This window comes from Rhamphochromis sp. 'chilingali' (assembly GCF_963969265.1).
Source record: "Rhamphochromis sp. 'chilingali' genome assembly, chromosome: 8".
NCBI lineage: Eukaryota > Metazoa > Chordata > Actinopteri > Cichliformes > Cichlidae > Rhamphochromis > Rhamphochromis sp. 'chilingali'.
The window spans coordinates 3400473-3427368 of NC_137935.1; the positions used below are offsets into that span (position 1 = coordinate 3400473).

General features: G+C 40.6%; 1 protein-coding gene across 4 annotated transcripts; it reads left to right on the forward strand.

Moving 5' to 3' along the window:
• Positions 1–228: 228 nt before the first annotated feature.
• On the forward strand, positions 229–26626 carry LOC308400926 (uncharacterized protein). 4 transcript variants are annotated; one of them, XM_080888985.1, is made up of 11 exons: positions 1547–1843; positions 2034–2102; positions 2593–2732; positions 4957–5060; positions 6690–6799; positions 14415–14637; positions 15177–15292; positions 15508–15619; positions 17796–17997; positions 22086–22412; positions 23046–26626. In XM_080888985.1, exons 3-11 carry the CDS (start codon positions 2650–2652, stop codon positions 23182–23184), a joined length of 1416 nt encoding a protein of 471 aa, XP_080745111.1. In that variant the 5' UTR covers positions 1547–1843; positions 2034–2102; positions 2593–2649; the 3' UTR covers positions 23185–26626. The 4 variants fall into 4 exon arrangements, with proteins under 4 accessions (XP_080745109.1, XP_080745112.1, XP_080745111.1 ...); XM_080888983.1 differs by lacking the exons at positions 1547–1843; positions 2034–2102 and adding an exon at positions 229–395 and having other exon boundaries at positions 23046–26625; XM_080888986.1 differs by lacking the exons at positions 1547–1843; positions 2034–2102 and adding an exon at positions 230–395 and having other exon boundaries at positions 14415–14631; positions 23046–26625.
• The last annotated feature ends 270 nt before the right edge of the window (positions 26627–26896 follow it).

Genomic DNA, 26896 nt, shown 5'->3' on the forward strand with positions numbered 1-26896 from the left:
CAAGGTTTCAGTGACATTTCTGCGCAGATCAGACAAAATGTCTCTTGAGGCCAAATTTATTGAGTTCTGCTAATCTATAAATCACATTCATCCTTCTAATGAAAAATGTGTGTCCTAACAATAAAGCTGAACCTGTTGACCGAGTAACTGCCTCTGAGAGTCCGGGTTGCTGTGAAAGTGGGCGTAGCCCAGTGCCTCTGACATACGTTATAAATGTTTGTCAGAGCGACATACTGCCATTTTGCTTCTCCACTGCTCTTTGGAAATCTTATGCGGCTCTGAATGTCAGATGCTTTTGCAGTTTTACTTTTGACATATCTATGCTTCCCCAGCAGAACAAGAAGATTTTTTTCTTCTGGTTCTAAATAAGTACAAAAAATAATTGCATTACAAATGTAAGTAACATGTTCATTCTTTGATTAATGGATATCATTATTATTAGTGCTCATATTTTCATGTAGCTTTCAGTATACTCTTTAGAATAATTGAGGTAATAACCATCTGATTAAAATTGCAACTTCACAGTGATGCTTGTCATGACATATTCCTCTCCTGGCGCAGTCCTCATGTGAGCCAGTTTCACTGTTGAGCTTCATGGTTTTTGAGACTTCACTTGTGGACACATTCAAAGTTTTAGCAATTTTTCTTGACTGCCTGACCTTCAGTTCTTAAAGTAATGATTAGGGGTGGGTTTTTATAATCGATTAAAATCGATTCTGGCTTGGATAATGTAAAATCGATTCATTAAAATCCTGAATCGATTTTTTAATATAAATTTATTTTGCCCGAAATGCCAGAATCTCTGGTGACATCTCACAAAATTTCAAGAACCACCAAACAGTTAAGACAGTAAATGAGAGCAGGTACAGGGATTCTGCACATAGACTTAAACACACAGCGCGACCCGCAGATCAGAATCAGTTAGATGTCGCCTTTCTCACAGTCGGGGCTGAAAGCCGACAGCTCGCTGATTCTGATCTGTCGGCGGGTCGGCGCTTTGTGTTCACGCCCTTTATGCGCTGATTCTAAAGCTGTTAGTTTGATGTCTCTCCAAACAATGTTGACCGAACCAGCAGCAAAAGAAGATCCAAACTACGCTTCACATAAACATCGTCATGAATTCTATCTGACTTTTACTGTTTTGCTTCCACCACGATGCACAGCTCTCTCTTTCTCTCTCTCTCTCTCTCTCGAACAGTTTCGCTTTCTTCATTATTCGCTTGCTTGTTACGCACAAGTCTACCGTTGTTTACAGGCTGTCGGCCGCTGTTTTTTTCCCTTTTACATTCTTCCGAAAAGAAAACCTCATTTCTGCTGTTCAATACTGAACAAATTTAAACTTTTTAAAATTATTCAAAATCTAAAACTCTAATAAAACCGCTGTAACGTCAGAGGTAATGTTCATATGTTGATTAATGGTTTTCTTTCGTTTTTGATGTACTGCAGAATATTTTTATAAAATCCCAGGCCAGGAAAATCACCTTCATGTTTTTCTGTGTTTTATCCTCAGCTACTTTGACACAAAGGCATCTGCTGTGATGCTCACACCTTTGATAAAGTCTTGCGTGTGTCAGCTTCCTTTTTATTGATACAAAAATATGTAAATGTACTGATCTGAATTATATTTCTGACTGTCAAAATTTCCCAGATTTAAATCGAATCGTGGATCGAATCGATTTGGGACCTTGTGAATCGGAATTGAATCGATTCTAGAAATCAGTGACGATACCCAGCCCTAGTAATGATGGACTGCCGTTTAGTGGTGGAAGGATCAATCCAAATATCGATTGTATCGATAACAAGTCAGCATCGGTATCGGATTGATACTAGCCTGGAGAGATAGGTTGTTAAGTTGTTTACATATTGTTTATATTTTTCACCAGTTGTTGTTTTTGTTGTTGAGGATTTTAATTGTAATTTTTGAATCATAGTTTCTCAACAGTAATTATTCGTTTTAATTCGTTTACTGGTTTGCGTGCACTTTTTAGCTGATTGGTTCTAACCATAATATTAATGCTAACATTATAAAATAGGGCTTTCAGCTGTGTACCAACCTAACTTCTGCACAACACAACTGTGATGGTCCGAACCCCATTAAGAAGGCAAGAAATTCCATCAATGAGTTACATCAGATTTTACTTGTCATTCTTGCTTTTCCTGTCATGCATTGTGCTTTCATCTTCATAAGGTACAAAATGTTCATGTGACATTTGTATGTGATTTGAATTTTTTGGTCTTGTTCTTTCTTTATGGAGTTATTTTTATATTATATTGATAGCCATGGCCCTTCATTGAGTTTTGTTCCCTTTCATGGCCTGTTTATTTTAGTCTGCTCTCTGTTGTCTCTCTGTGTTCCCTGTGTTTAATCAGTCTGCATCTCAGTGTGTGTTTCTCATTTATTTTGGATTTATTTGTATAGTCAATGTGTGTGTTAAATGCCTTAAATGCTTATTCCTTCAACATTTTTTCTAGAAATGCTGTTATTTGTCTTCGTTTGCTCTGTGTGTAGCACCTTCCTGTATGAGTTAGATGAGTTAAAGCAGAAGTTGATAAAAGATAAAAAAAATCATTCATTGTCTTTTGCTTGTTCAGGTTTCACCATCCAGACTGAAAAGAAGCATCTAAGCTAAAGCAAATAATATCTCTGCGATGGGCCACAATCCAAAGATCAAACAGTTTATGTGGATCATTTATGTCATTACCGTCATCTATCTAATATATTACACCTACAGGTGAGTGAAATTACAGGAGTCAGCAGGAGTTGCAGCAGTGTTTGGTTGTAATCAGATCTATATTCATCCATTTAAAAACTGATAACAATTGAAAAAGCAGTGCCACCTTAATGTGTAGTAGCACACAAAACACATTAAAACCCTGTGAAGTTTAAAGTACTTTTATCTGTTTGTGATTTGACTGGTTTCCTTGCGTAAAAGTGTTGTCATGAATCGCTGCGCGGCAGGCAGGAGTTGGACCCAAAATGCAGGACTCACAGACTCAGGGGCTGAACTCAAAATCACAGCTTTATTTGCTGGCAGGGAAAAAACATACAAACTAATCTAAACTGGGAAACAACACACTAAAACTCACAGGGAGGTCCACACAGCATGAGGGACGACACAACACTGACTCAGAGAAACACAGGGTTTAAATACAATGGAAAGTAACGAGGGGAAAGAGACACAGAAGGAGAGCACAGCTGGGAGAAATCAGAACTGACGAGACAAGGGAGTAGTAAACTGAGCACACTCACATAAGACACAGACCTTCACAATAAAACAGGAAACTCAGACACAGGGAACCAGACAAGACGCTGAACTAAACAGACAGATTCACAAACAGACGGGGTGACACCATAGACAGACAGAGATACAGACGCAGACTCAGAGGCAGACAGAAGAGAACTCAAACAATAATAATCATCATAATAAACTAGAAAATGATAATAATAAACTTAAAGCGCTGGGTCACCGACCCAGGACCATGACAAGTGTTATGACAAAAAATCTCCTTCTCACCCCCACTCATGTTATCTACCAGAGGCCTGAGAGTTTGAAGGTCCTGTGCAGTATCTGTAGTTGTTCCTAATACTGCACAGACAGACAGCTCTGTGCAGAAACCCTAGAATCTACTGGAGCCACTCTTACAGTTTTAGGTTTACAAATGCTAATGCTTCCATTACGATGGAGAGACACATTTGAATTTATACACTTCAGATTCTCAGAGAGGCTAGAGCTTGGCTTGTCTATATAAACACACAAGTTGTGGACATCCTTCACTAAACAAAAGAACATGTTGGATTTGCTTAATTCAATAGTGGACATTAGTTGCACACAAATGTTTTGCTTTGGCAGCATCTTAAATAACTGAGTTAAATCAACACAATTTATTCATATTCAATAAATCTGTGCATTTTGTGTTGATAAAACATGATTGAAACATTTTTAGATGGAGTAAGTTGAGCTCTTGAAATATTTCAGTCCTTCACAATTTTCTTTAATTCACTGTATTCCAATATTATTCAATAACTTTCACCCCAACACTTAAATACCACATGTTGTCTTCATATTACATAATGTTCAACAAAGTCTAGATTCTGGTTAACATAAAATTTCAATGGAGTTACAACAACTTCCACTCCATCCATCCTCTTATCTTTATCAGGGTTGTTGTGGCCTATACCTATGGAACGCCAGGACTGCCATAATGAATTAATTAAATACACCATTAAATAATTAATTAAATGTGGCAATAATTAATTAAAATTGGAATTAATTAATTAAATAAATAGTTATGACACATGTAATTAATTAATTATTGACACATTTAATTAATTATTTATGTATTTCACATTTTAATTAATTATTGACACATGTAATTAATTAATTATTGACACATTTAATTAATTATTTATGTATTTCACATTTTAATTAATTATTGACACATTTCATTAATTATTGACTCTGGTGATTTTCCTGTGGTTTAAAATCTTGTGTGGTCTGGTGAATTTCATGAGTGCAGGCAACTAACCACTCTTACTAGATTGTATCATGTCATCTCAACAAGAACAAATTAAGTTGTTGAATTTCATACAGATACTACATGATTTACTTACGTTCACCATAGAAACATGAAAATATTTTGTAAAAAGTACAAGTTGGACTTTCAATTTCATTTTTTGAGTGTTCAATCATTTTGGACGTGGGACAAAAAGTTGTATAAATAGATCTCCATTAACAAAACGATCCTACCTTAGCAGTTATAGTTATTTAGCCTTGAACTTTTTAATGCACTTTAACAATGGGGAAAAATGTTTTTGTAGAAAAACAGGTTTCAAAAGCAGACCCTGCAGACAGACAGTATAAAGTACTATATAACATTAAAGTACTTAAAACAACACTGTGGTAGCTGCTGCTATTCTGGATGTCTTCATTACCCTGTCATTTTTTACCTCTGTAGCACAGGACTATTCTACCATTGGATGCTTTGGAAGTACAATGGAACAGTCCCAACAATTCTAGATGAGCTAAATATGACTCACAACAGTAGTCCAGAACATGCTGGTAAGCTTACTGTTATTGAATACTTCTCAATGTAAAAGATTTTACATTGCATTTTATATTTTTACATTATTTTAAGATATTTGTCTTGCCTTGTCTTGTATGTTCTTAAGAAATCTTTCCTCTTCCTGCTCACTCACTAAATCATCATTTCATCTTTCTACAGCAATTCTGTTGTTTTGATTTTTATTTAACCCTCTATTGTGACATTTTAAATTTTAAGTGTCTTTTTAGAATGGTTTTCTTTTTTAAAATATAAAACAATGTTTTTTTTTACTTGTTAGATATTGCTATCAATTATTATAATGTTTTTACTTATTTGTTCTTGTTTCAACTCTCACTATAATTCATGTTTTGTTTGATATATTTGATTTTTGGTACAAAATGTAATTGGTCCCACTCGTATTACTGATCATTCTTTAGATTCCTATTATCAGTGTTTTGGATGTAGTTCAGTCCAATCATTGGTGTGTTTTAGTAGATTGGCTGATCAGGCCAATCACCACAAACTATTAAAAGAGTTACGTCAGTGAGGAAACCTCAACTGTGGTGGCCGTTGCTCAGGAGATATAAACTGAAAGTTTTCTGCACATAAATGAAGAAGAAGCATCAAAAGACTAATTATGACACTTTAAAAAATTGTGTCATAATTATTAGCTCAATTTCAATAAATCTATTTGAAATCTATTCATTTGCATAAAAATACAATGCAATGCATGGTGATACAAAACTAAAATAAATAAAGATTACCTCGGTGAAAATACAGAACTGCTATGAAATATATATGACTATACATGCATTAAAATATGACTGCCAAAAGTTATATAGTTATAGTAAAAGATACTGGAAGTTATTTTAGTTAGTTTTGACCTTTACTGTAACCTAAAATTTGTAATTTAAGTTGGTGGGGGTCTACCAGTGTTACGGTTTGGAGGAGGACTCAAGCGCAGGACTCCGGTTCTGATGCTCACAAGAAGGATTTATTTACAATTCACCAGGTGTATATACAAGAAGGTGCGGGGGGTGCTATATACAGCTGAGTGAGTTAAGAAGGGGTCTCCAGGGAAGTCCAGGGGGAAAGCACGCGTTCTTCAGATCATCCACACACACGATCACAGGCTCACACTCCGACACTGCCACACAGGAATCACACGGGGGAAAATCCAGGAAGCTCTGTAGACAGGGAGACAGGGTTAAGTACAACGCACAAAGGAAAATACTATTAACTAGACTTGCTGTAGCTTGACTTCACTAACGCGTGGTAGACAACGATCCAGCGATGAACAGCAGTCGCCTCCTGGTTTAAATGCTGATCGTCTTAATGAGACCCAGGTGTCTCATCTGTCGAGGGTGTGAACCCACAATGAGTTCTGCCCTGGCGAGAGAGAGTGAGAGAGCTGATCAGCGTGCAGCTGATCCGCCTGGCCGTGACAACCAGAGATCTCTATGGAGAAAAGCCTATGTTCAATTTTAAGTCTACAGCTTTGCAGCTGCCATTGACAATGCTCCTAATAAAGCTGTTAATATGATGACTTTGGATGTGCAGCATCTAGACCAAACATCCCTATGTGCCAAAGTTATGATATTATTATTAAACAATTTGTAATAACCTTTTTTTTTTCCACCAATGAGGTTCCCAGGGACCATACACTCAGAGACCATACGCATTTCTTGCAGCAGTTAAAGGGACAAAGACCGTTCTGATATCAGCTTATCTGGAACATCGCACAGACAAAAAGGAGGTCAGTGAAAAGATAAATGTTGCATTATTTAAACCGCTCTGTTGGTTACAATACTAAATGTAAATCTGAGAGTCAATAAAATTCAGAAAATGCTAGGATTTAACAGCAAATTGACAATAATTGGGCGATCATGGCTCAAGAGTTGGCAGTTTGTCTTGTAATCAGAAGGTTGCCGGTTCGGGCCCCAGCTCCGGACAGTCTCAGTCGTTGTGTCACTTCACCCGTTGCCTACTGGTGGTAGTCAGAGGGCCCGGTGGCGCCAGTGTCCGGCAGCCTCGCCTCTGTCAGTGCGCCCCAGGGTGGCTGTGGCTACAATGTAGCTGCCATCACCGGTGTGTGAATGGGTGGATGACTGGTGGTGTAAAGCGCTTTGGGGTCCTTAGGGACTAGTAAAGCGCTATACAAATACAGGCCATTTACTAGTGATGGTCCGCTTGAAGCTGAAGCTCCGGTGCGTGTGTCAAAAAAATCAACACACTGCTTCAGAAGCACTGTGTCGAAGCTTGATTCGTTTGGCCAGAGTCACGTGATCAGTGACGTCCGAAGCTTCATTTAGAACCTAACTGCTTCGGTATCTGATTCAATGGTTTATAAGGAAGCGAATCATTCGCAGAGTGTGAGTAATGTGAATGTCTAAGTTGTGAGATAAAATTGAGGCACAAGAAGCCAGAAGGGGACAGAGGGGGGGATGCCTCCCCTGCACCCTGGTGACACACCTTTACCCCAAGGCCCTGCATGTGTGGGTGATTGTGGTGGAGCGGGAAGAGGGAGGCAGCTGGAGATGGAGCTCCCCCTACTGCAGATTGAGTTCCTGTACAGAGGAGAGCTCCTGCAAGGTGTAACAACCTCCCCCACCAGTTGAAGAGCCCCCCAGGTGGCTTGATGCACTGGCGGCACCCTGCGCCAGGGCCGGGCCCCCATACACCCACCCGCCCACAACCCCAGCAACATACCAACCAGGACCCAAGCCCCCGAGGCCCAGCCAGGGCCCCAGCCCAGAGACAGAGCGCCCCCAGAACCTCACGCCCGTCCCGGACCCACCCAGGGGCAGCCAGGCTACCAGGTCAGTAACCCACGTCCGTCAGCACAGACCCTCCCCTAGCCCCGCTGCACGCAGCCACGAGGAAACAGTCACCTAAGAGCCAACAGAGCCCCTAATAGGCCATGACCGCTACCCCGGGTTGAGCCCCCCCAAGAAAGATGCTCCTGGGGAACCCCCCGACGCTCTAAGCCTGTCCCTACCCCCACACCAATCACAACAGCGAAGGCGGGACCAAACTATGACCCCCCCACCCCCACTAGGTGATGGAGCTAATCAAAGGAGCCCAGAGCAATTGATCTGATGTGGTGGCAGAGGCTGTATCAAGACTAATGTAATCTAATAGATAATTTCTATATTGGTTAGAATTAAGATTATTTTTATTTTTCCAGTTCATGAGGACTGTTTTCTTGGCTATGCATAGGGCAGTAAAAACCATATGGACTATATTCTTTTCTGTAGTGACATTATCTAAGCTGCCCAACAAACACACTAAAGGGGAAGTTGGAACGTTACAGTTCAGACACTTTGATAAGTCTTCACATATCTCGCGCCAAAACTTCTGCACTGGTGGACAGCACCAAAGAGCGTGGATATAATTGTCCGGTGTATTGGTTTGACAGTGTGAGCAGTTGTTGGTAGACGTAAAGCCCATCTTGAACATCCGATGACCTGTATAGTGCACTCTATGTAATATTTTGTATTGAATTAATTGAAGACTGGGATTTCTAATTAGATGAAAGGTTTTTAAGCAAATCTGAGACCAGAAGTTTTGGTCTAAGTTAACTGATAAATCCGCTTCCCATTTTGCAATAGGAAGTGATATTGATTCATCTATTTTAGAAAGCATTCTGTATATTTTGGATAGTAATTTGGGGGTTTTAAGAGTAAGAAATTGAACCACACTTGGTGGTGTTTGTAGTTCAACTTGACCCGGTTTAAATTTCTTTTTTACTATGGATTTAATTTGTTGATATTCTAAAAATCTTTTCTTGTTGATCCCATATTGTGTAACTAGTCTGTCAAATGAAATAAATTCTGTTCCTTCTAGTATATGTTCTAAATATTTGATTCCTTTACCACTCCAATCTGAAAAGTTTATCATATTATTGTTTTGTAATATGTCAGGGTTGTTCCAGATAGGTGTACGTTTGCATGGGATTAATGAAGACTCCGTCAATTTTAGAAACTCCCACCATGCTGTCAGAGAAGAGCTGATGCTGATGCTTTTGAAGCATTCATGTCGTTGGATGTTTGAGCTGATAGATCTGAAATCTCTAGATTATTGCAAAGTGCTTGTTCTAGATCTAGCCAAGGTTCATCTAAGAGGGTATGTTTTAGCCATCCTGAGATAAACTGAAGCCTGTTGGCTAAGAAGTAGTGCTGAAAGTTAGGTAGTTCTAATCCTCCTCTATCCTTGGTCTTTTGTAGTGTTTTTAAGCTTATACGTGGGGGTTTATTTTTGCAAAGGAGCTTGGACATACATGAATCTAGAGATCTGAACCAATCTTGTGGCGGTTTAGTTGGGATCATTGAGAATAACTAATTTATTTTTGGTAAGACCATCATTTTTATAGCGGCAACCCTTCCCATGAGTGATATGGGTAGACATTTCCACCTAGCCAGATCGCCTTCTACCTTCTTTAAAAGTGGGATATGGTTTAATTTAGTTAGATCTGCAAGCTTGGGAGAAACATTAATACCTCAATATTTTATATTTCCCGATTGCAGTGGTGTAGAAGAGGAATTATGGAGGGAGCAATTAATCGGAAGGACTGTAGATTTTGACCAGTTAATTGAGTAATCTGATATTCTTGCAAAAGAGTTTATCAATTCAATCATCCCAGAGATATTGGTTTGTGAATTTTGGAGAAAGAGTAACACATCATCTGCATAAAGGCTGATTTTATGTTCCACGTTCTTGCATTTTATGCCCTTAATTACTGAATTCTGTCTAAATGCTGCTGCTAGTGGTTCAATAAAAATTGCAAACAGTGAAGGGGAGAGTGGGCATCCCTGCCTGGTGCCCCTCAAGAGACAGAAGCTGGAGGATGTCTGGTCATTTGTTCTGACACAAGCTGTTGGGGAATTATATAATATTTTTAACCAGTTAATGAAAGAGGATCCAAAACCAAATTTGTGTAAAGTTGCAAATAGAAATTTCCAGTTAACTCTGTCAAATGCTTTTTCTGCGTCTAAAGAGAATATTGTAGTTTCTAGGTTTTTACTTTATCAGTAGTCTATCAAATTAAGTAATCTACGTGTATTTGTTGATGAGTGCCTACCTTTTATGAAACCAGTTTGGTCAGGATGAATTAAGAGGGGGGTTATTTTCTCCAGTCTCTTTGAGAGAGCTTTGCAGATTATTTTAAGGTCTACATTTATAAGGGATATTGGACGATAGCTTGAGGGATATACAGGGTCTTTGCCTGGTTTTAGCAGGAGATTAATGTTTGCAGAATTCATATTTGATGGAAGTCTGCCCTTTTCTTTGATTTCCAACAACGTTCTGTAAAAAACTGGTGCTAGAATCGACCAGAATTCTTTGTAGAATTCTGCAGGAAAGCCGTCTGGACCTGGAGCCTTATTATTGGGCATACTTATCAGGGCTTCCTGGAGTTCGCCTGGTGTCAGTGGTGAATCCAGTGCCATTGCTTGAGTGTCTAATAATTTTGGAAGAGTTATGTTGTCCAAAAACTGATCAATTTCTTTTTTAGATGGGTTTATTTGTGGTGAATACAACGTTTTATAGAAATCCCTGAAAATGTTGTTTATTTGTATCGGTTCATATATTGTGTTCCCAGATGAATCTTGAACAGCACATATAGTTGTTTTTTCTTTCTTTATTTTTAGCTGGTTTGCTAGAAATTGACCGGATTTATTACCATGTTCATAATTTTGTAAGCATAGTCTTTGTACTAAGAATTTTGTTTTTTTTTATCAATTATCTCATTTAATTCTAGTTTTGTTTTGCGTATTTTGTTCAATGTTTCCTGATCTTGGTGGTACACGTAGGCTTCTTCTAGTGATTTGATGTTTTTTTCTAATTCGTGAATATTTTTGTTTTCTTTTTTCTTTTTATGTGATGAGAAAGAAATTATTTTACCTCTCATCACAGCTTTCCCTGCTTCCCATAGAACAGAAGCTGATGTTTCGGGAGTGTCATTATAGTCCAAATATGAAGTCCACTCTTTTTTAAAATATTTAATAAAGTCTTCATCTTTAAGTAGTGATATATTAAATCTCCAGTTTTTACTTGGCGTAGTATTATTCTTGTGCATTGGTGTTAAAGATACAGGACGGTCATGTATCGGTGTGTGGCAGGCAGGAAACAGGACCCAAACGCAAACTCACGGGAAAACAGAACTGAACTCAAAATGCAGCTTTATTGCTGACAGGTGACAAACGATAGCAGTGATACAAAAGCAATACAGAACTAAACTGGGAAGAGCTAATTGTAACACATACCAGAAGACACGGGGAGACTCACACACAGCATGAGGGACGACACGACACTGACTCAGAGAAACACAGGGTTTAAATACACTGGGGAGTAACGAGGGGAATGAGACACAGAAGGAGGGCACAGCTGGGAGAAATCAGGACTGACGGGACAAGCAAAGCAGGACGCATTCACATAAGACACGGACCATCAAAGTAAAACAGGAAGTATCACACAGAGACGCGAACTTGACACAGTGGAGACAGCAACTAAGAAACACAGAGACATAAACCATAAGGCAGAGGTCTAAGAACCAAAATACACAGGGAAATACTCAGCTGGGAACACAAGAGACTAGACTAGAGGGAGTAACAAAAGACCAACCATGAGAACATAATGCACAATGCAGCGTGACAGAAAACAAGAAACTCAAACATGCAAAGACACCCAATTACACAGAACAGAGGGGACACAGAGAGACATGAAGGGCAAGGGATCAAAACTAGAAACCATAGAATAAATCGCAAACAAGTACAATAATACAAAAATCCCACAGAACTAAAAACGCTGGGTCAGGAGACCCAGGACCGTGACACAGGACCATGATCGCTGACAGCTATAGGATGAATCTCAGTGTCTGAAATGTCGTTCAGCAGTGAGCTGCTGACCAAAAAATAATCCAGATGAGAGTAAGAGTGATGGACATGTGAGGAAAAAAGTATATTTCTTACTGGTGGGGTGAAGGGAGCGCCATGCATCGCAAAGACCAAAGTCGCTCATATACTGTTTGATTATATTTGTGGACTGCCAGTTACGCTGAGTTCCCGCTGTATTGAGCCTATCCATTTCTTTATTTAGTCCAAGGTTGAGGTCGCCTCCAAGAACAAGTGTGCCATCTAAGTGTTCAGAGAGTGCACTGAAAAAACGTGAAAGAATGAGGGATCATCAACATTTGGACCATATACACTTGCAATACATAGCTTTTTATCAAGTATAGATAGTTTAATGATTAAGAATCTGCCCTCTGGATCTATAACTGTATCGAGTACTGTGAAATTAATATTTTTATGTATTAAAATTGCTACTCCCCTTTGTCTAGAATTATAACAAGCTGAGAACACATTAGGAAACTCAGGTGTTTTAAGTTCATTCGAACCTCTAAGAGGTCTGTGGGTCTCTTGAAAAAGGACAACATCTGCCTGTAGTTTTTTGAGTTGGTTAAATATTTTTAACCTCTTTACTCTGGAGCCAGCTCCATTTATATTCCATGTAACGAACCTCAGTGCACCCATAGATGTTTGTGTATAACTAGAGATGTATGCTGTGTGCGTCGCTTAGACAGGTGGAGAGAATACATCACTTTTTCATAAATAAAGAGAAGGAGAGAGAGAAAAAATGTGTGGCGAGATGCTCCCTGAGTCTGACTATATGTGTGCATATTTACTAATCTGAGTAGGCTTGGCTTAAGTGTGTGTATCCTATACGACTGTGTGCGCTGTCTGACTGAAGTAAATGTGCTGCCGTTGAGCGCATGGTGCGTATGTGTCGAAATAAAGGATGTTTGTGGATGAGTGTCGAAGCAGGTGATCGAGGCAGTGAAAGAAAGGTGGGCAGCATAAAAACAAGAGGGGGAAAAGAGAGAGAAAAAAACGAGAAGAAAAAAAAAAGTAAACATTCCAATTAGATCACTGACGGAGAGTGACGGTGTTAATTCTGCTATGAAATCACACTTTAAGATGCGATTTGATACCGGTAAGTTAAACAGATGTTAATGCAAGTTAGTGTGAGTGGATAGGGAAAGGGTGTAGCTGATTCTTATCTGGTGTGAGGTTAATACAGCCACGGAGTAATGTTGGGGTCGCGGTGGAGCTGTCCGTCCACGTACAGCCGGTCCACAGCGATGACAGCGCGGGAGCCCTTCTGGATGAAGCCGCGTCGGATTGGGAAGAGGACCCTGCGTCGTTCCAAGATCTCTTTGGGGAACTGGTCGTTCACGCTGAAGTCCGTTCCTTTTAATTCCCTGCCGCGGCTTTTCACATGTTGCTTTTGTTTCAAGTGGCCGAATTTGGCCACGATAGGACGTGGTCTCCCGGCCGTAGTCCGAATGGGGCCGAGGCGATGCACCCGATCGAAGACGATGTTCTTCACCGTGTCCTCCGGCAGCTTCAGGTGGGTTTTGATGAAGCTTTTTACCGTGGTCTCCACGTCCTCTCCAGCGGCTTCTGGAATACCAGAAAATACCAGATTATCACGCATGCTACGAGCTTGTAGATCAATAACTGTTTCTTTAATTTTTTTATTTTCTCTATTGAGCTGGGTAACATTTTCTGTGAGACATTTCACCGACTCCCTTAGCGTGGCATTTTCAGCAGCAAGCGTTTCCACCTGCTGCTGGCTGAACTCCAGGGATTCTCGCAAGCATTTAAATTCCCGGTGAAGAATCTCCACCAAGGACAGCCTTGTGTCGAAACTGGACAATCACTTGTCGATTGACTCCAGTATGTCAGCAATATCTTTGCCGGCTGGCGATGTTGAGCCGGGGGAATCTGCCGGGCGTTGTCTTTTCGACGACGCCGTCTCAGATTTGGCCGGGGAAGCTGCACACTGGGCCTTCTTCATCACGAGATCCTGAAAGCACTGATCGATGTAATCTTGGAGAGTCTCTAAACTCTCCCCGTTGTTCTCCAGGGTGTTGGAGATTATTTAGACAAATATTGTTAGTTATAAGACAATTGATAAGTGTATTTGGTAATACTGAAGCTTAAATGAATTTGTTCAAATCTAAACTATCATTTGCTTTAATTTTCCGCCAAAATCTCCGGCGTCTGATGTCAGTTACAACATGAGTCGCTTACCTTGTCCGTCACTTCCGTCACTTACCTGTCCTTCCATCACATTTGCCTTATTTTAGATTAAACCAAGAAAAAAAAGCACTTACCAACATATTCACTTACAGGAACAAGGATATTTTCTGTCATGCACATCTACTATGCAGATGAGTAACACAACATGATTGGCTTGTATGAGTCCAATAAGGCTGTTGATTAGCACTTTGGTGGCAGTGGTTAAACATAATGCTTGTCCTGTAATTTCTCTTATATTAAACCCTCCTTCCTGCCTTTTTCTTGTTCCAGGTTTGTGCCATTGCAATGGTGCTGCGGAGTGAGAAGGTGGCCTATCGCTGTGTCTTTCGTTGCCAGGAAAAGCAGCTTCTCTCTAATGGTGTGGCCGACATCCACACTGATCACTTTGGTTTTGCCTATGGGACAGCAAACATCATGTGCCCCCTCCCCTCAGGCTGTGAGACACCATCTTCTATTGCCGTGACCTCCGCTGATGCCAACTCTACAAGTACAAGTACAATGTTAACCTTGCTGTGGGGCATGTTAATGTAAATGCCAGTCTGTTTGTCAATTTGGTGCTTGCTTTAAGTTGAAATATCTCAGCAATTAATGAATGGATTTCAAAAATACATCTAGTCCCAGTTCATGGTGTGCATGAGATCAATTAAATACCAAAATATTGATGTAAAAAGTAAATAAATAATAAGGTAAATAATTACTTAATTTTTTAAAGGTTCTACAATAATTTTTCTAAACTTTACATTCTAAGTGAACTATTTGATGACCATTCAGGTTTACATTATGTTGACATTAGTGATTTTCTCATTTTGCCTCCTATGTCACCACCAGGTTTAGACTCCCACTCATTTTGTGAAATATCAATATCTACTCTATAGCCTGTCAGTAAAACAAAGCTTCAGGGAGTAACTGATACCTGAAACATTTTTATATGTCAGTTTGACTTTAAGATTGTTTGACCCAAAAAGTATTACTAATTGGAGTTCAGTTACAAAAATAAGATGGTAAAAGTGTATGTTTGTGTGGTCTCTTAAGATGATCCCAACCAAGAGTTTTTAGAGGTGAAGAACCAGCAGGAGAAGACAGAATCTTTTCCTTACAACTTCACCGTCTGCATCTCCACCATGTTTGATTTTACCAACGTGCTGCAGGTACAGTGACATTTGCTTTCTTGCTTTCAGAAGACAGAAAAAATAGATTTTTGAAACTCATTCTCTAAAGTATGCAGACTAAGACAGGAAGAAATAAAACCAGAAAAGGTATATTTTTCCCAGTATTCCTTACAGTTATAATAATAATAAAGAAACAAGACATTTCTGCCATCCTTGCATATTAACACTTGTTGTTCAAATGTGTTGGATTGTAGCTGGTACAGAGTCTTGAGATGCTGCAGTTACTGGGAGTGAACAGAGTGGTTGTCTATAAAACCAGCTGCAGTCCTGAAACGCAACGAATACTGGACTACTACACACAAAAAGGTGGGGTATGGTATAATTTTCTGTCTGAGTGTGTCTTTCCTTATGACCTCACATCACCAGCTAAAGGCATTTTCCCACAGTGAACACTGAGTGAAGTTGCCAAACACCCTGAACTTCCTTCCTTCAGCTAATCACAACTAATGTTTTGTGATCAAAACATACACTAGTTTACTACAGTTTCCTCTATAAATCACTCCAGTTTGTACTGGATTTGGACTTCTCCAGGCAACTTCAGGATTAGCCTGGAGTTTTCAGTACTATGATAATGGTTCGTGTTTAAACAAGGAATATCAATATGGCATCATAGACAGAAAACCTAACCTTCTCAGGGGCAGATCATTTTTAGGATAAGAGATCAACAAGAGGTTAAGTGTGAAATCATTACTGACCAATCAATTCTTTTGAAAATGACATCATATTAAACATGTTAACCTGGGTCGTTTGGCTCTTGGCAGAGGTGGTCGCGTCTTTCTCCCTCATCTTTCCTGCTTGGCTTCTCTTGTCCTTGTCTAGTCTTGTCTAACTCAAAGAGACTCTCTCTGTCTTGTTCTCTAACCAAGAAATTACGGATTTGATCAATTGGTCTCTTGATGCAATTGACATCCTCTTCTCAATGAGAAGCCTGGGCTTGGGGCAGGCTGAATGGAGGGCGTTGAAGACATCTACCTATTCGGAACCATGATAACGGGGTTCTTGCTGATTGGAGCTGGCACGGCCCTGGTTTACTGACGACTAATGGAAACGGTTACAGCTGCTCAAAATCCCATAAGGCCGGCTGGATTGATGCCGTGGGTAGAACGCAATATGGATAAAATCATAGAGAAGCTTGCGACTCCGCAACGGGAAATTGATAGATCTGTGAACCAATGATGGAACTGGAATGCAGAAACCAAACCTGAACAACCACTATCTTTATGTGGCCTCCCCTAACCAGCTGGAAGCTCCAGGGCCAAAGCTGGAACAACAAATTCTCCCAGATAACAAGACGGTGTATGACTCTCTGCCCTTTCCTCCTACTTCTTCAAGATCACCTGCGTCGGCTTGGGGATTGTCGACTTTTGTTTAAAACTGGTGAAAGGGCACTCTCTCGAGTTGGACACACACACATGCACATGCACTCAGACACAGATATACAAATTCCCCCCATCTAAAGTTTTGGTCTTTGTCTGACACACATCAATAGAAGCAGCTGTATCACCTGATGTTTATTTTATTTTATTTATGTATTTATTTATTTATTTATCTAATGCTGGCTATAAACATTTTCATAACAATTGTATTGTTTTATAAAACTTGATATATAATTCTAAAACAGGATACAAATTTGTACTTATAGATCTATCAAATTTGCAAGTTTGTCTTGTTTATGTGCTCTCAGACCATCAAACACCATCAGGGCTGCAGCTGAAATGAGTGAAAGTTAAAACTGTCTTACACATTTTGTCAGATTCTCCCGTGTCTTTATGTTCATGTTTCCACTGTTTATGCAAGTGAGTCATCTTGACTTGCTGTGTATTACAGAGACCTGGAACTGTTTGGTGGTCTCAGTATTGAGACTGCATGAGCTCTCACAGGATCCTTCCGTGGCCATGCTCACAAACTGGATTTATACTTAATATTGGTTTCTCTAATGTTTAATGCCATTAAAAATGACTAAAACTAAGTACCTAAAAGAACTGATAGTTCTCTGTGGATTTATGTATTTTTTTGTTTCACACATGGTACAGCAGTAATTCATTTCCTATACACAACCTTCCTTTCAATTAACAACAGAGCCTTTCACTTAGTCACACAGACCAGTTCTAATATTGGAAACCTTTATGAAAACTAGCATTCATTCTTGGATCATGTTTGAGAGCAACAGATGAGAGTCTGTTTTGTCTGTTTTTAGTGCAGCCAAAACCTTAGGTTGTTTTAATGAGATCATTAAGTTTTTGCGTTGGGTTGTTTCTTAGCCATGTCACTGCTGCTGCTCCAGGTTGTTTATTACTCTAGTCTTATTCACTGAGACAAAAAAAAAACAGGTAATGTTTTGTTTTCATGTGTCTGCTTCACCATAAAGATCCAGAATGCATTTCACCAGTTCAATGATTTCAGTTTGAGGTTGGAGTTGCAGTAATTGTAATGTCTAGTTTTAATTACTGACATTGAACTGCTTCCAATGTTTTTTTCTCAGGTTTACTGGAGGTGATTCCTTGGTCTCTGTCCAGATATGTGAACGTGTCTCGTGGCTGGCTGCCTGAACATGGTCCCGGTGAACTTCACTACTTTGGTCAGATTCCTGCTCTCAATGACTGCCTTTACAGATACATGTACCAGTCCAGATATGTGGCTCTACATGATATAGATGAGCTCATACTGCCCCAGAAAGTCGTCAGGTATGTGTGTGTATTTTCATGGTTTATTATGAAGATGGAAAATATGTGCAGTGATATACTAAAACATGTGCTGCAAACATACATGGAAATACAAAATATAAGACAAAACAAGAACAGTTTGTATGATTAGAGAGGTCAATGAGGTTGAAAGTCAATATTTATAATGTTTTAGTAGTCTTTAGTAATAGTTCTCCAGGCTTCTTGAAGGACATTCAAAGCTCTTCTTTGGATGTTTGCTGCCTTTCGTTTTGTCCTCTGTCAAGATAATCCCCTAACCCTGGTGGTCCCCGTTTCATAGCGTCGTCACGTTTTTGACTCAGTGCACGTTCTATTACATCTGGGGTTCCGGGCCTTTGTTAAATTGGTCAGCTTCAAGTTTGTTTGGCCAGGCCTTCGCAGGTCTGTTAGTGAATGGACTGCAGCGTGCGTTCCATGCCAGCATGCAAAGGTCCATAGGCACACCAAGGCACCCTTTGAACCATTTCTCATCCCTGGCAAATGTTTTTGATCATGTGCATGTTGATCTGGTGGTTCCTCTACCGCAGTCACAGGGTTTCACATACCTTTTGTCCATGGTTGATGGGACCACCCGGTGAACAGAGGTGGTCCCCCTGATATCCACAACTGCGGCGGTGCTTCCGTATTTCCCTGTCTCAGGTTTTTATGTTTCATGTTCCAGGTTTCTAGTCACAGGCTTTTTGTTCCTTTATATCAGGGGTAGGCAACTACAGGCCTCGAGTGCCGGTGTCCTGGAGGTTTTAGATGTGTCCATGATTGGGGGCCCATCCCTGGCGCATGGTGCCGCCGGTGTGTCGAGCCACCTGGGGGGCTCTTCAACTGGTGGGGGAGATTGTCACACCTTGCAGGAGCTTTCCTCTCCTCAGGAACTCTCTGCAGGAGGGGGAGATACAGGAGAGGTGGAGGAAGATCTCAGCCTGGGCGTCTATCGTCTCATGTAATCTGGAAGATGAGTGGATGGTGGGGTGGGTGCAGTTTTCTCTGTGGTGGGGTTGGCTGGACTGTCCCGGGCTCTGTGGGGCCGGGGGGCGCTGCTGCGCTGGGCCCCGGTCTGGATGGGCCTGGGCCCCCTTTCCCTGGCGGGTCGCGGAGTATGGGAGTGCCTACTGGGGTCAGCGGGGGAGCTGGCCCCAGGGAGGGGTCACCTGCCCCTCCCTTCCTTCCCTCCCCATCTCCAGCTGCCTCCCTCTTCCCGCTCCACCACAACCACCCACACATGCAGGGCCTTGGAGTAGGGGTATGTCACCAGGGTGCAGAGGAGGCTACCCCCCCCTCTGTCCCCTTCTGGCTGCCTCTGCCTCAATTTTATCCCACAACTTAGACATTCACATTACTCACACCCTCATTACACATACATATAGGATCTTGGGGGTGGGCACGATACACGGAGTCCAAGTTACCATCAGGGTGTACACCTCACCCCTGGCATCGTTGCCCACCTCTCAATTTTAAATACACGTAGACATTGAGGGCTAGCAGGAGGGACTATGCGCTTACCTGCTGCTCTCTGGCAGGTAGCTCCATGCCCTCCTGGGTTTTAATTGCACCTTAGAACACACATGCATCAACACTACAATGAGCGGGTGGAGGGAGGTTTGGAGTCTTCTCTCACCCCCATTCTCTGCGGCCTGCTGGAGCGGGGGGGCTAGGAGGAGTTGGCCGTCCGACTGCGGTCTGGGGTGTGGGGCCTCCCTGCTGCTGCGGAGTCGGGGCGGTCTGCCTCTCCCCACCGCAGGGAAAAGGGTAACACCACCTGGGTCTGGGTGCAGTTCCCCCCTCCAGGGGCAAGGGTACCTAGACCCGGTTGGTAGAGTACGCTTGGGGAGTGTGATCGTGTATACAGCGTCTCTTTATGTCTGTCTCCACGTCGGTTGAGTGTGGTGTAAGTGCATATGAGAGCATGAGGGTGGGAATGGATGTTTGTGTCTGTGTGTGCCTGTATGTCTGTGTCTATATGTCAGGTTGGGTATCAGACGCCACCTCTCTGGGGACATCTCAGGCCTCCAAACCTTGGAGGGCCTATCTCCACCCACCACCACTTCCCCTGCCGGTGGCGGACTCCCTCAGGTGTTGGTGCGTTGGTGGTTCTTTGTGTCTGGGGGTGGGCGTCCGGGTACACACCGGCTCACTCCTTGGCAGCCGCTTATTGGGGCTCGCTCGGGCCATTTCGGAGGTGGGGTGCCCCCGGCCTCTCGGCCTGGGGCTCGGTCACTCAGGCACAGCTGGCTGCCGGCGGAGCTCACGGGCGTGTCACTGCAACTCCCCCTGGCTTCTGCTCCGCGGCTGCTGAATGAGCCCTCATCTGGGACTCTCCTCAGCTCTTACTGGGACAGTGGCGCGGCTGCCCCTCTGTGTGTCTTCCTTGGTCTCTTGTGTTCTGGGGGCCTCTGGATGTCTGGAGTTTTGATCTCCTCCATACCTGCTTCATACCATAGAGGACAGGGCTGTGGCTCCCCACACTCCCTAGCAGATCATTACATGGAGAAACCTTTGGAATACAAGCATGCTGATCCACACAGGTATGCACACAGGTGTACACATGGGTGTTCACAGACGCGGACTACAGCTTTCTTGGCTGCTGCCTCAAAGCACATTGTGCGCTGTCTATCTTGCGTGCTGCACAATATCGTTTATTATTTAGTAACTATTGATATCTACTGCTAGCTAGTTTATTGTGATGGTGCTTTTTTTTTCTTATTATGTTGCTCTTTGTTGTTTGCTTTCTCTTCTGTTTTTTTTTTTCTCCATACAGGTGACCCAGGTGTTTTGTTTTTTTTGTTTGTTTGTTTGTTTTTTTTCTCTCTTCCCCCCCTTCTCACCGTCTCTTCTCCCCTTTGGTTTTCTTTCTCTCCCTCTCTTTCTTTCATTCTTTCCCCCTGTCCTATCCCCCAGTCATGTCTGTCCCGTTTGTAGCAACCGAAAATAAAATAAATTCATAATTATAATAAAGGTCAATCAAATGGACCAATATGGCAAGGCCATGATGATCCACTTGGTAAAATAAATCCGCTTGGCATCTTTCTTGGCCTTAAGACAACAATTCTGATGGCTATAGATCCAAACGGGACAAAAAAAAAAAAAAAAAGATGTGTCTATGATCCATCACAGCTGATTTAAAGGGCTAAATGACTCCTCAGCATTTCTTGAAGTTCTCCAGAGGCCTGGTAATGAACTAATCATTGGATTCAGGTGTGTTAACCCAGGGTGCGATCTAAAACCTGCAGGATACCGGCACTCGAGGCCTGGAGTTGCCTACCCCTGCTTTATATTATTATTTTGTACCTGCTCCCATCATTAACTGATCATTAACTAATAAAACATTCTTATTGAACGATTTTATGTATTGAAAAAAAATTCGGAAACCTGACGATCTGGCTTTGACTTTTTATGCCTCATCAAGCTTTGCCTTAATCGTCAATTCTTTATCAGTCAGCATCAGACATCCAGTCATCTCAAAACCAGTTCTCTTGTTGTTCAGTCAATGTTGAACATTTTTCTTCATTTGAACTTCAGCTTATTAAAGTTAGGAATAAGTGATTTTTATTTTGAAAGTACAATAAATAAATAAAATGTGTTCTCTTATATTTCTTTTATACAACACTTTGATCAGCTATTTATCTTTTTTTTCTTTGATAGGAATGACAAATATCTTGCTTTATAAATTTGAAGTCTGCAGTATGTATATACGATGTAGAAAGGAGTAAAAACAAAGAAAAACCATTAAATAAGAAGGTGTGTCCTGTTGGTGTGTATTGATGACAATGTCAGCCAAAATTTGGATTCATGACACCAATAGTAAGTTAGTAGACTTGCCTAAACGATTCCCAGGTTAGTGAAATAACAAACAAACAAACATTAAAAGTAGAAGGTCAAGTCCAAGGTTTGGTCCTGAAATATGGGAAAATCCAAAGAAAAACTTTGAGAGATCACTTAAGATCACTTAGAGATCACTTAAAACACATTATTGAAATTGTTTTCAACTTTCCTGCTGTGGTTAGTCATCTTTTAATTGCTTGTGTGCTGTTCAAGTGGTTTTACATGTTATAACTATCTTGTTATTCTGTTGCCAGCTGGGTAGAGTTGTTGCCGCTGCTGGAGAACAAATATGGTGCCAACAAGTGCTACATGTTTGAAAATAACGTGTTCCCCATCAATATCATGTTGGCTCCTCCAGCATCCCAAAGTCTGCCACCACAGACTGACTGGAAGAATGTCACTGGTGTGAACATTTTGGCTCACCTGTACCAAGAACCAATCATTGAGGAGACTCATTACAATAACTTCAAGATCATTGTCAACCCTCGAGCAGTGTTTTCCACAACTGTTCATGGGGTTCTGAAGTCACAGCATGGCTGCTCCTGGATTGACAGGAACATAGCACGGATGTACCACACAAGGTAAATTAGTTAAACAATTCCTCATCATTAGTTGCTACAAAAACCAGCAAAAATTGTGCTCAATCCCATGATAGTCTGTTTCCCTTTTAATGCTATTCTGCTGTGCTTCACTGGATAAACCCATTATTAAATCTGTTTGTTTACCACACTAATATTTCTTTCACCTTCCTCTCTTTATCAACAGATTCATGTTTTTGTTCCTGAGCAGTGACTTTTAATTTATTAAACGCTTAGTTCCTTTTGTTCTGAATATTGTGGATATTATTTATACATTTTACAGATTTCACCCTTGTGCATTAAGATCTATTGTTTCTTTAGACTTTCTGGGGTCAGAAAGAATTTATAATGGTAGCCAAACAAGGACATTCACCGAGTTCCAGGAGGATTTGATGAAAATTGTAAAGAATGTATTTACAGTCAAATCTGATTACAAACAACTTGGAAATTTTTCTTTATACAAAACAATTGTCTAAATAAAGATTACTTATTTATCACTGTGTTTTTACCTGTAAGATATACTTCCAACAGCATCTTTGCTAGCACGTAATTTTTAGATATTTTTATTCTGAATCTTTTGTCTCTCTTATAATGTATTAAGCACATACAACCTGTTTCATACAATTTTTTTTGCAGATTTCCGAGACAACCCAACCTGGCAGAAGACAAGCTGATTTATGATGGCAGACTGCTGAGCTACAGCGCCCACTTCACACCAGCTGTGAACAAAGTGCTCAGAGAGACTGGATTCCTACCAGAGCACAGCACACAATAGGCTTGGTGCATAGCTAACTCCCTTTGAGAAACAGAAAATAAACAAACAAAAAAAAAACAGGGGAAGTTTTAGGAGTGACGGCGAGAGAGAGAGAGAGAGAGAGCGAGTTTTGAGATGTGAGAGATTCGTGACGTTTAGCGTGTTTGGAGTGTGTAGTTAATGTTGTGTCTTGTGTAGTTAGTGTGTAGTGTTGTGGATAGTTTTGTGTTGTGTGTGAGAACAATGAGGCGACTGCTGTCTCCAGGTAGAAACAGGAGTGATACACCTGCTGCTGTCAGACCTGCAGGTATCAGGCTGTGATGTTCTTCTTTATAGTGGACAGAAATTATTTCTTTTGGAGTGGCACAAATAATGTGTGTGGCATCTTATTGAATGCAGAACAGCTGATTGTTCTGTAAATAGTTTGAAATGGTTATTTAAAAAATCAAGGTAAAAGGTAAATGGATGCAAATAACTTTGTTGTTTGCAAAACTTGTGCATATGATTTTAAAATTGACAATTTATATTTACATTTAAAGTTATGAAATATGATTCATTAAACATGTTTGTGGTTGTTACAGTAAAAAAAACTTTTTCTACTCTGATTTTTATGTTTTTTGTCTGATTTTAGATCAATTGTGTTAATACAGTCCGTAAAAATGAAAACAAAACTGTAAATTCAGACACGTGAGGTTGTGCTGAAAAGGATGATACCAAACGAGGCAAATAAATAGTTTTTAAAGGTAAAATGTGGAGGAAACATCAAAAGTAGTTAAAAATGGCCGATTATACCCTGGACCCCAGAGGGTTAAATGTTTTTTTTTTTAAAGTAACGCAATAGTTACTTCAAGTAATTAATTACTTTTAGAATCTTGTAACTCAGTTACTAACTCAGTTACTTTTTTGAAAAAGTAACTAGTAACTATAATTAATTACTTTTTCAAAGTAACTTGCTTTGAACACTGCTGTTCACCGGGACAGTTTTGCTTGCAGAGCTATGGACTCCTCCTCCTTCCTTTGAGTCACGGCTTCTTAAAGTTGGTTCATCAGATATGTTTTATTGTGTTTTAATTTACTGCCCTCCCGGCCCCGCTGGTGTTTTTATTCAAGATTTTACAGACTTTTTAGAATAATAATTATAATGTGTACTTTATCGATCCCCGTGGGGAAATTACTCTTTCTGCATTAGTCTTTTCCCATTTACTTAGTGAAGCAGTGGGCAGCCACAAATCAGGCACCCAGGGAGCAGTGTGTAGGGACGGTACCTTGCTCAGGGATACCTCAGGGTAGTGGATTCGAACCCCTGACCTTCCAATCATGGGGCGACCACACTACCTACTGAGCTTGCATTATTAAACTAGAGAAGGTCTTAATGATTGGGGATTTCAACCTGCACGTGGATGATCTTAGCTGTAGCATGGCCTCTGACTTTCTATCCATTACAGACTCTTTTAATTTTATTCAGCATGTCTCTGGACCCACCCATGTTAAAGGCCACACCTTGGACCTTGTGTTTTCTCTTGGCTTAGACAAAACTAATGTCTGTGTTAAGGACACAGGTGAGTGACCATTCCTGTGTTATTTTTAATCTTAGCTTCCCTCTGTACACACCACCTTCTAATCTCATGTTCCATAAGCGGTTCATGAATCAGGATGTTGCTTTGAAGTTTTCTAATTTGTTGGACCGTTATGTGATCAGTGGCTGCACTGATGCTGATGTTGCTACTCAGTGTTTTAACAATCACTGCTTGGAGATTTTAAATTCAGTGGCACCTATGAAATCTGTCATTGCTGCCCCAAAAAGAGCTCATCCATGGATAAATGATGACATAAGGAAGGTCAAAATAATCTGTAGGAAAGTAGAACGCCTTTGGAAATCAACTAAACTCGAAGTTCACAGGCTCCACCTTAGGGAACTTTGGGTTTCCCTACATGAAACCATAAAAACAGCCAGATCAGGATAGTTTTCTCAGTTAATCTCATCAAGCAAGAGAAATTTCAAGGTACTGTTTAACTCCATAAACTCTATTGTTTCCCCCGTGGTCCACCCAGTACCCGTGACCTCCATATCTGAGAGTGATGACTTTCTGAATTTCTTTGTGGATAAAGTTGATAATGTCCGTATGAGCATTGGTTCTTCAATACTGTCTGTTTGTGTCTCTGGGCCACCTCCCCCTCATTTAATGTCAGTGTTTAACCCAATGACCATACATGACCTTTCACTCCTGCTGGATAAAATGAAAATTACCACTTGTGCAAATGACATTCTACCTGCTGGGCTGTTTAAAAATGCTCTCTCTGTCATTGTAGAGATATGCAATGCCTCTCTTTCAACAGGTGTGGTCCATAGGTTCTGTAAGCATGCTGTTGTTGAGCTGATATTAAAAAAGAGCAGTTTGGATCCAACTCAGCTTAAGAATTATAGGCCTATCTCTAAGCTCCCGTTACTGTCGAAAATTCTGGAAAAAGTATTTGCAGATCAACTTACTTCTATTTTAGAAAAACATGAAATCTATGACAAATTTCAGTCAGGTTTCTGTAAAAGTCACTCAACAGAAACCACATTACTTAAAGTCTCTAGTGACATTATCATGTTAGCTGACTCCGGAGCATCCTCAGTCATGGTTTTGTTGGACTTGACATCTGCCTTTGACACCATTGATATCTCTAATCAAACAGCATCTTGGTTCTCTTGGCTCATCTGTTCACCTGAGCATCAGGTACCTTGGTGTGATCTTTGATTCTGCCATGTCCCGAGAACAATACTCTCGACAGTTAATTAGGAACTGCCTTTTTCAGCTAAGAAACATCTCCAAACTTCGAACTTTGCTGTCTAAATCTGCGTTAGAAATGGTTATTCATGCTTTTATATCATCTCGCTTAGATTATTGTAACAGCCTTTTCTTTGTTTAAGCAAAAGGAATCTGGACCGTCTCCAGTCAGTCCAGAATGCTGCTGCAAGGCTTTTAACTTAGACACGAAAAAGAGAGCACATTACACCAGTTTTACATTCATTACACTGGCTTCCAGTACATTTTAGAATTCATTTTAAAATCTTGGTACTGACTTTTAAAGCTTTGAATTGTGATGCCCCTGCCTACATTTAGAACCCCACGCTCCCTCTCGCAGCCTGAGATCATCTAATCAAAGGCTCTTGGTAATCCCCCAAATACGTTTTAAAACCAGAGGAGAAAGATCTTTTAGAGCGGTGGACCCCAGGTTGTGGAATGCTCTCCCTCCATCATTACGTTGCCTTGATTGTATTTATTCTTTTAAAAAGCAGCTTAAGACTCATTTATTTAGATTGGCTTTTAATTAGATTTGTGCTGTATGTTTGATTGTGCTGGGGGGGGGTTGATTGTTTGTTTGTTGTTTGTTTGTTTTTTATGTATTTCTTTTTTTATATTACTGTGAACTACTTTGTGGCTTTTATCCTGTGAAGAGTGCTATATAGATGAATTGAATTGAATTGAATTGAATTGAATTGAATTGAATTGAATTGAATAAAGATTTACCTAGCATTGCTAGGATTGATTGATTGATTGATTGATTGATTGATTGATTGATTGATTGATTGAATCTTTATTTTGAATATGTTGAAGAAGTTAAACAACATGAAAATAAAAAGAGACAAACGAACAAAGCAAAACAGAAGGAAAACGAGCACCCACAACTACGAATAACTTTCATGTTCAAAAAGGAGCAGGAGGAAGCATGCGCTTATTCAATCCCA

What these genes read in the sequence shown, in the direction of transcription:
- LOC308400926 (XM_080888983.1), top strand. Translation starts at nt 2,650, where the DNA reads ATGGGCCACAATCCAAAGATCAAACAGTTTATGTGGATCATTTATGTC. An exon ending in ATTTTACCAACGTGCTGCAG is followed by an intron (nt 15,293 to 15,507) that starts GTACAGTGACAT and finishes GTTGGATTGTAG; the next exon opens with CTGGTACAGAGTCTTGAGAT. An exon ending in CTGCCCCAGAAAGTCGTCAG is followed by an intron (nt 17,998 to 22,085) that starts GTATGTGTGTGT and finishes TTCTGTTGCCAG; the next exon opens with CTGGGTAGAGTTGTTGCCGC.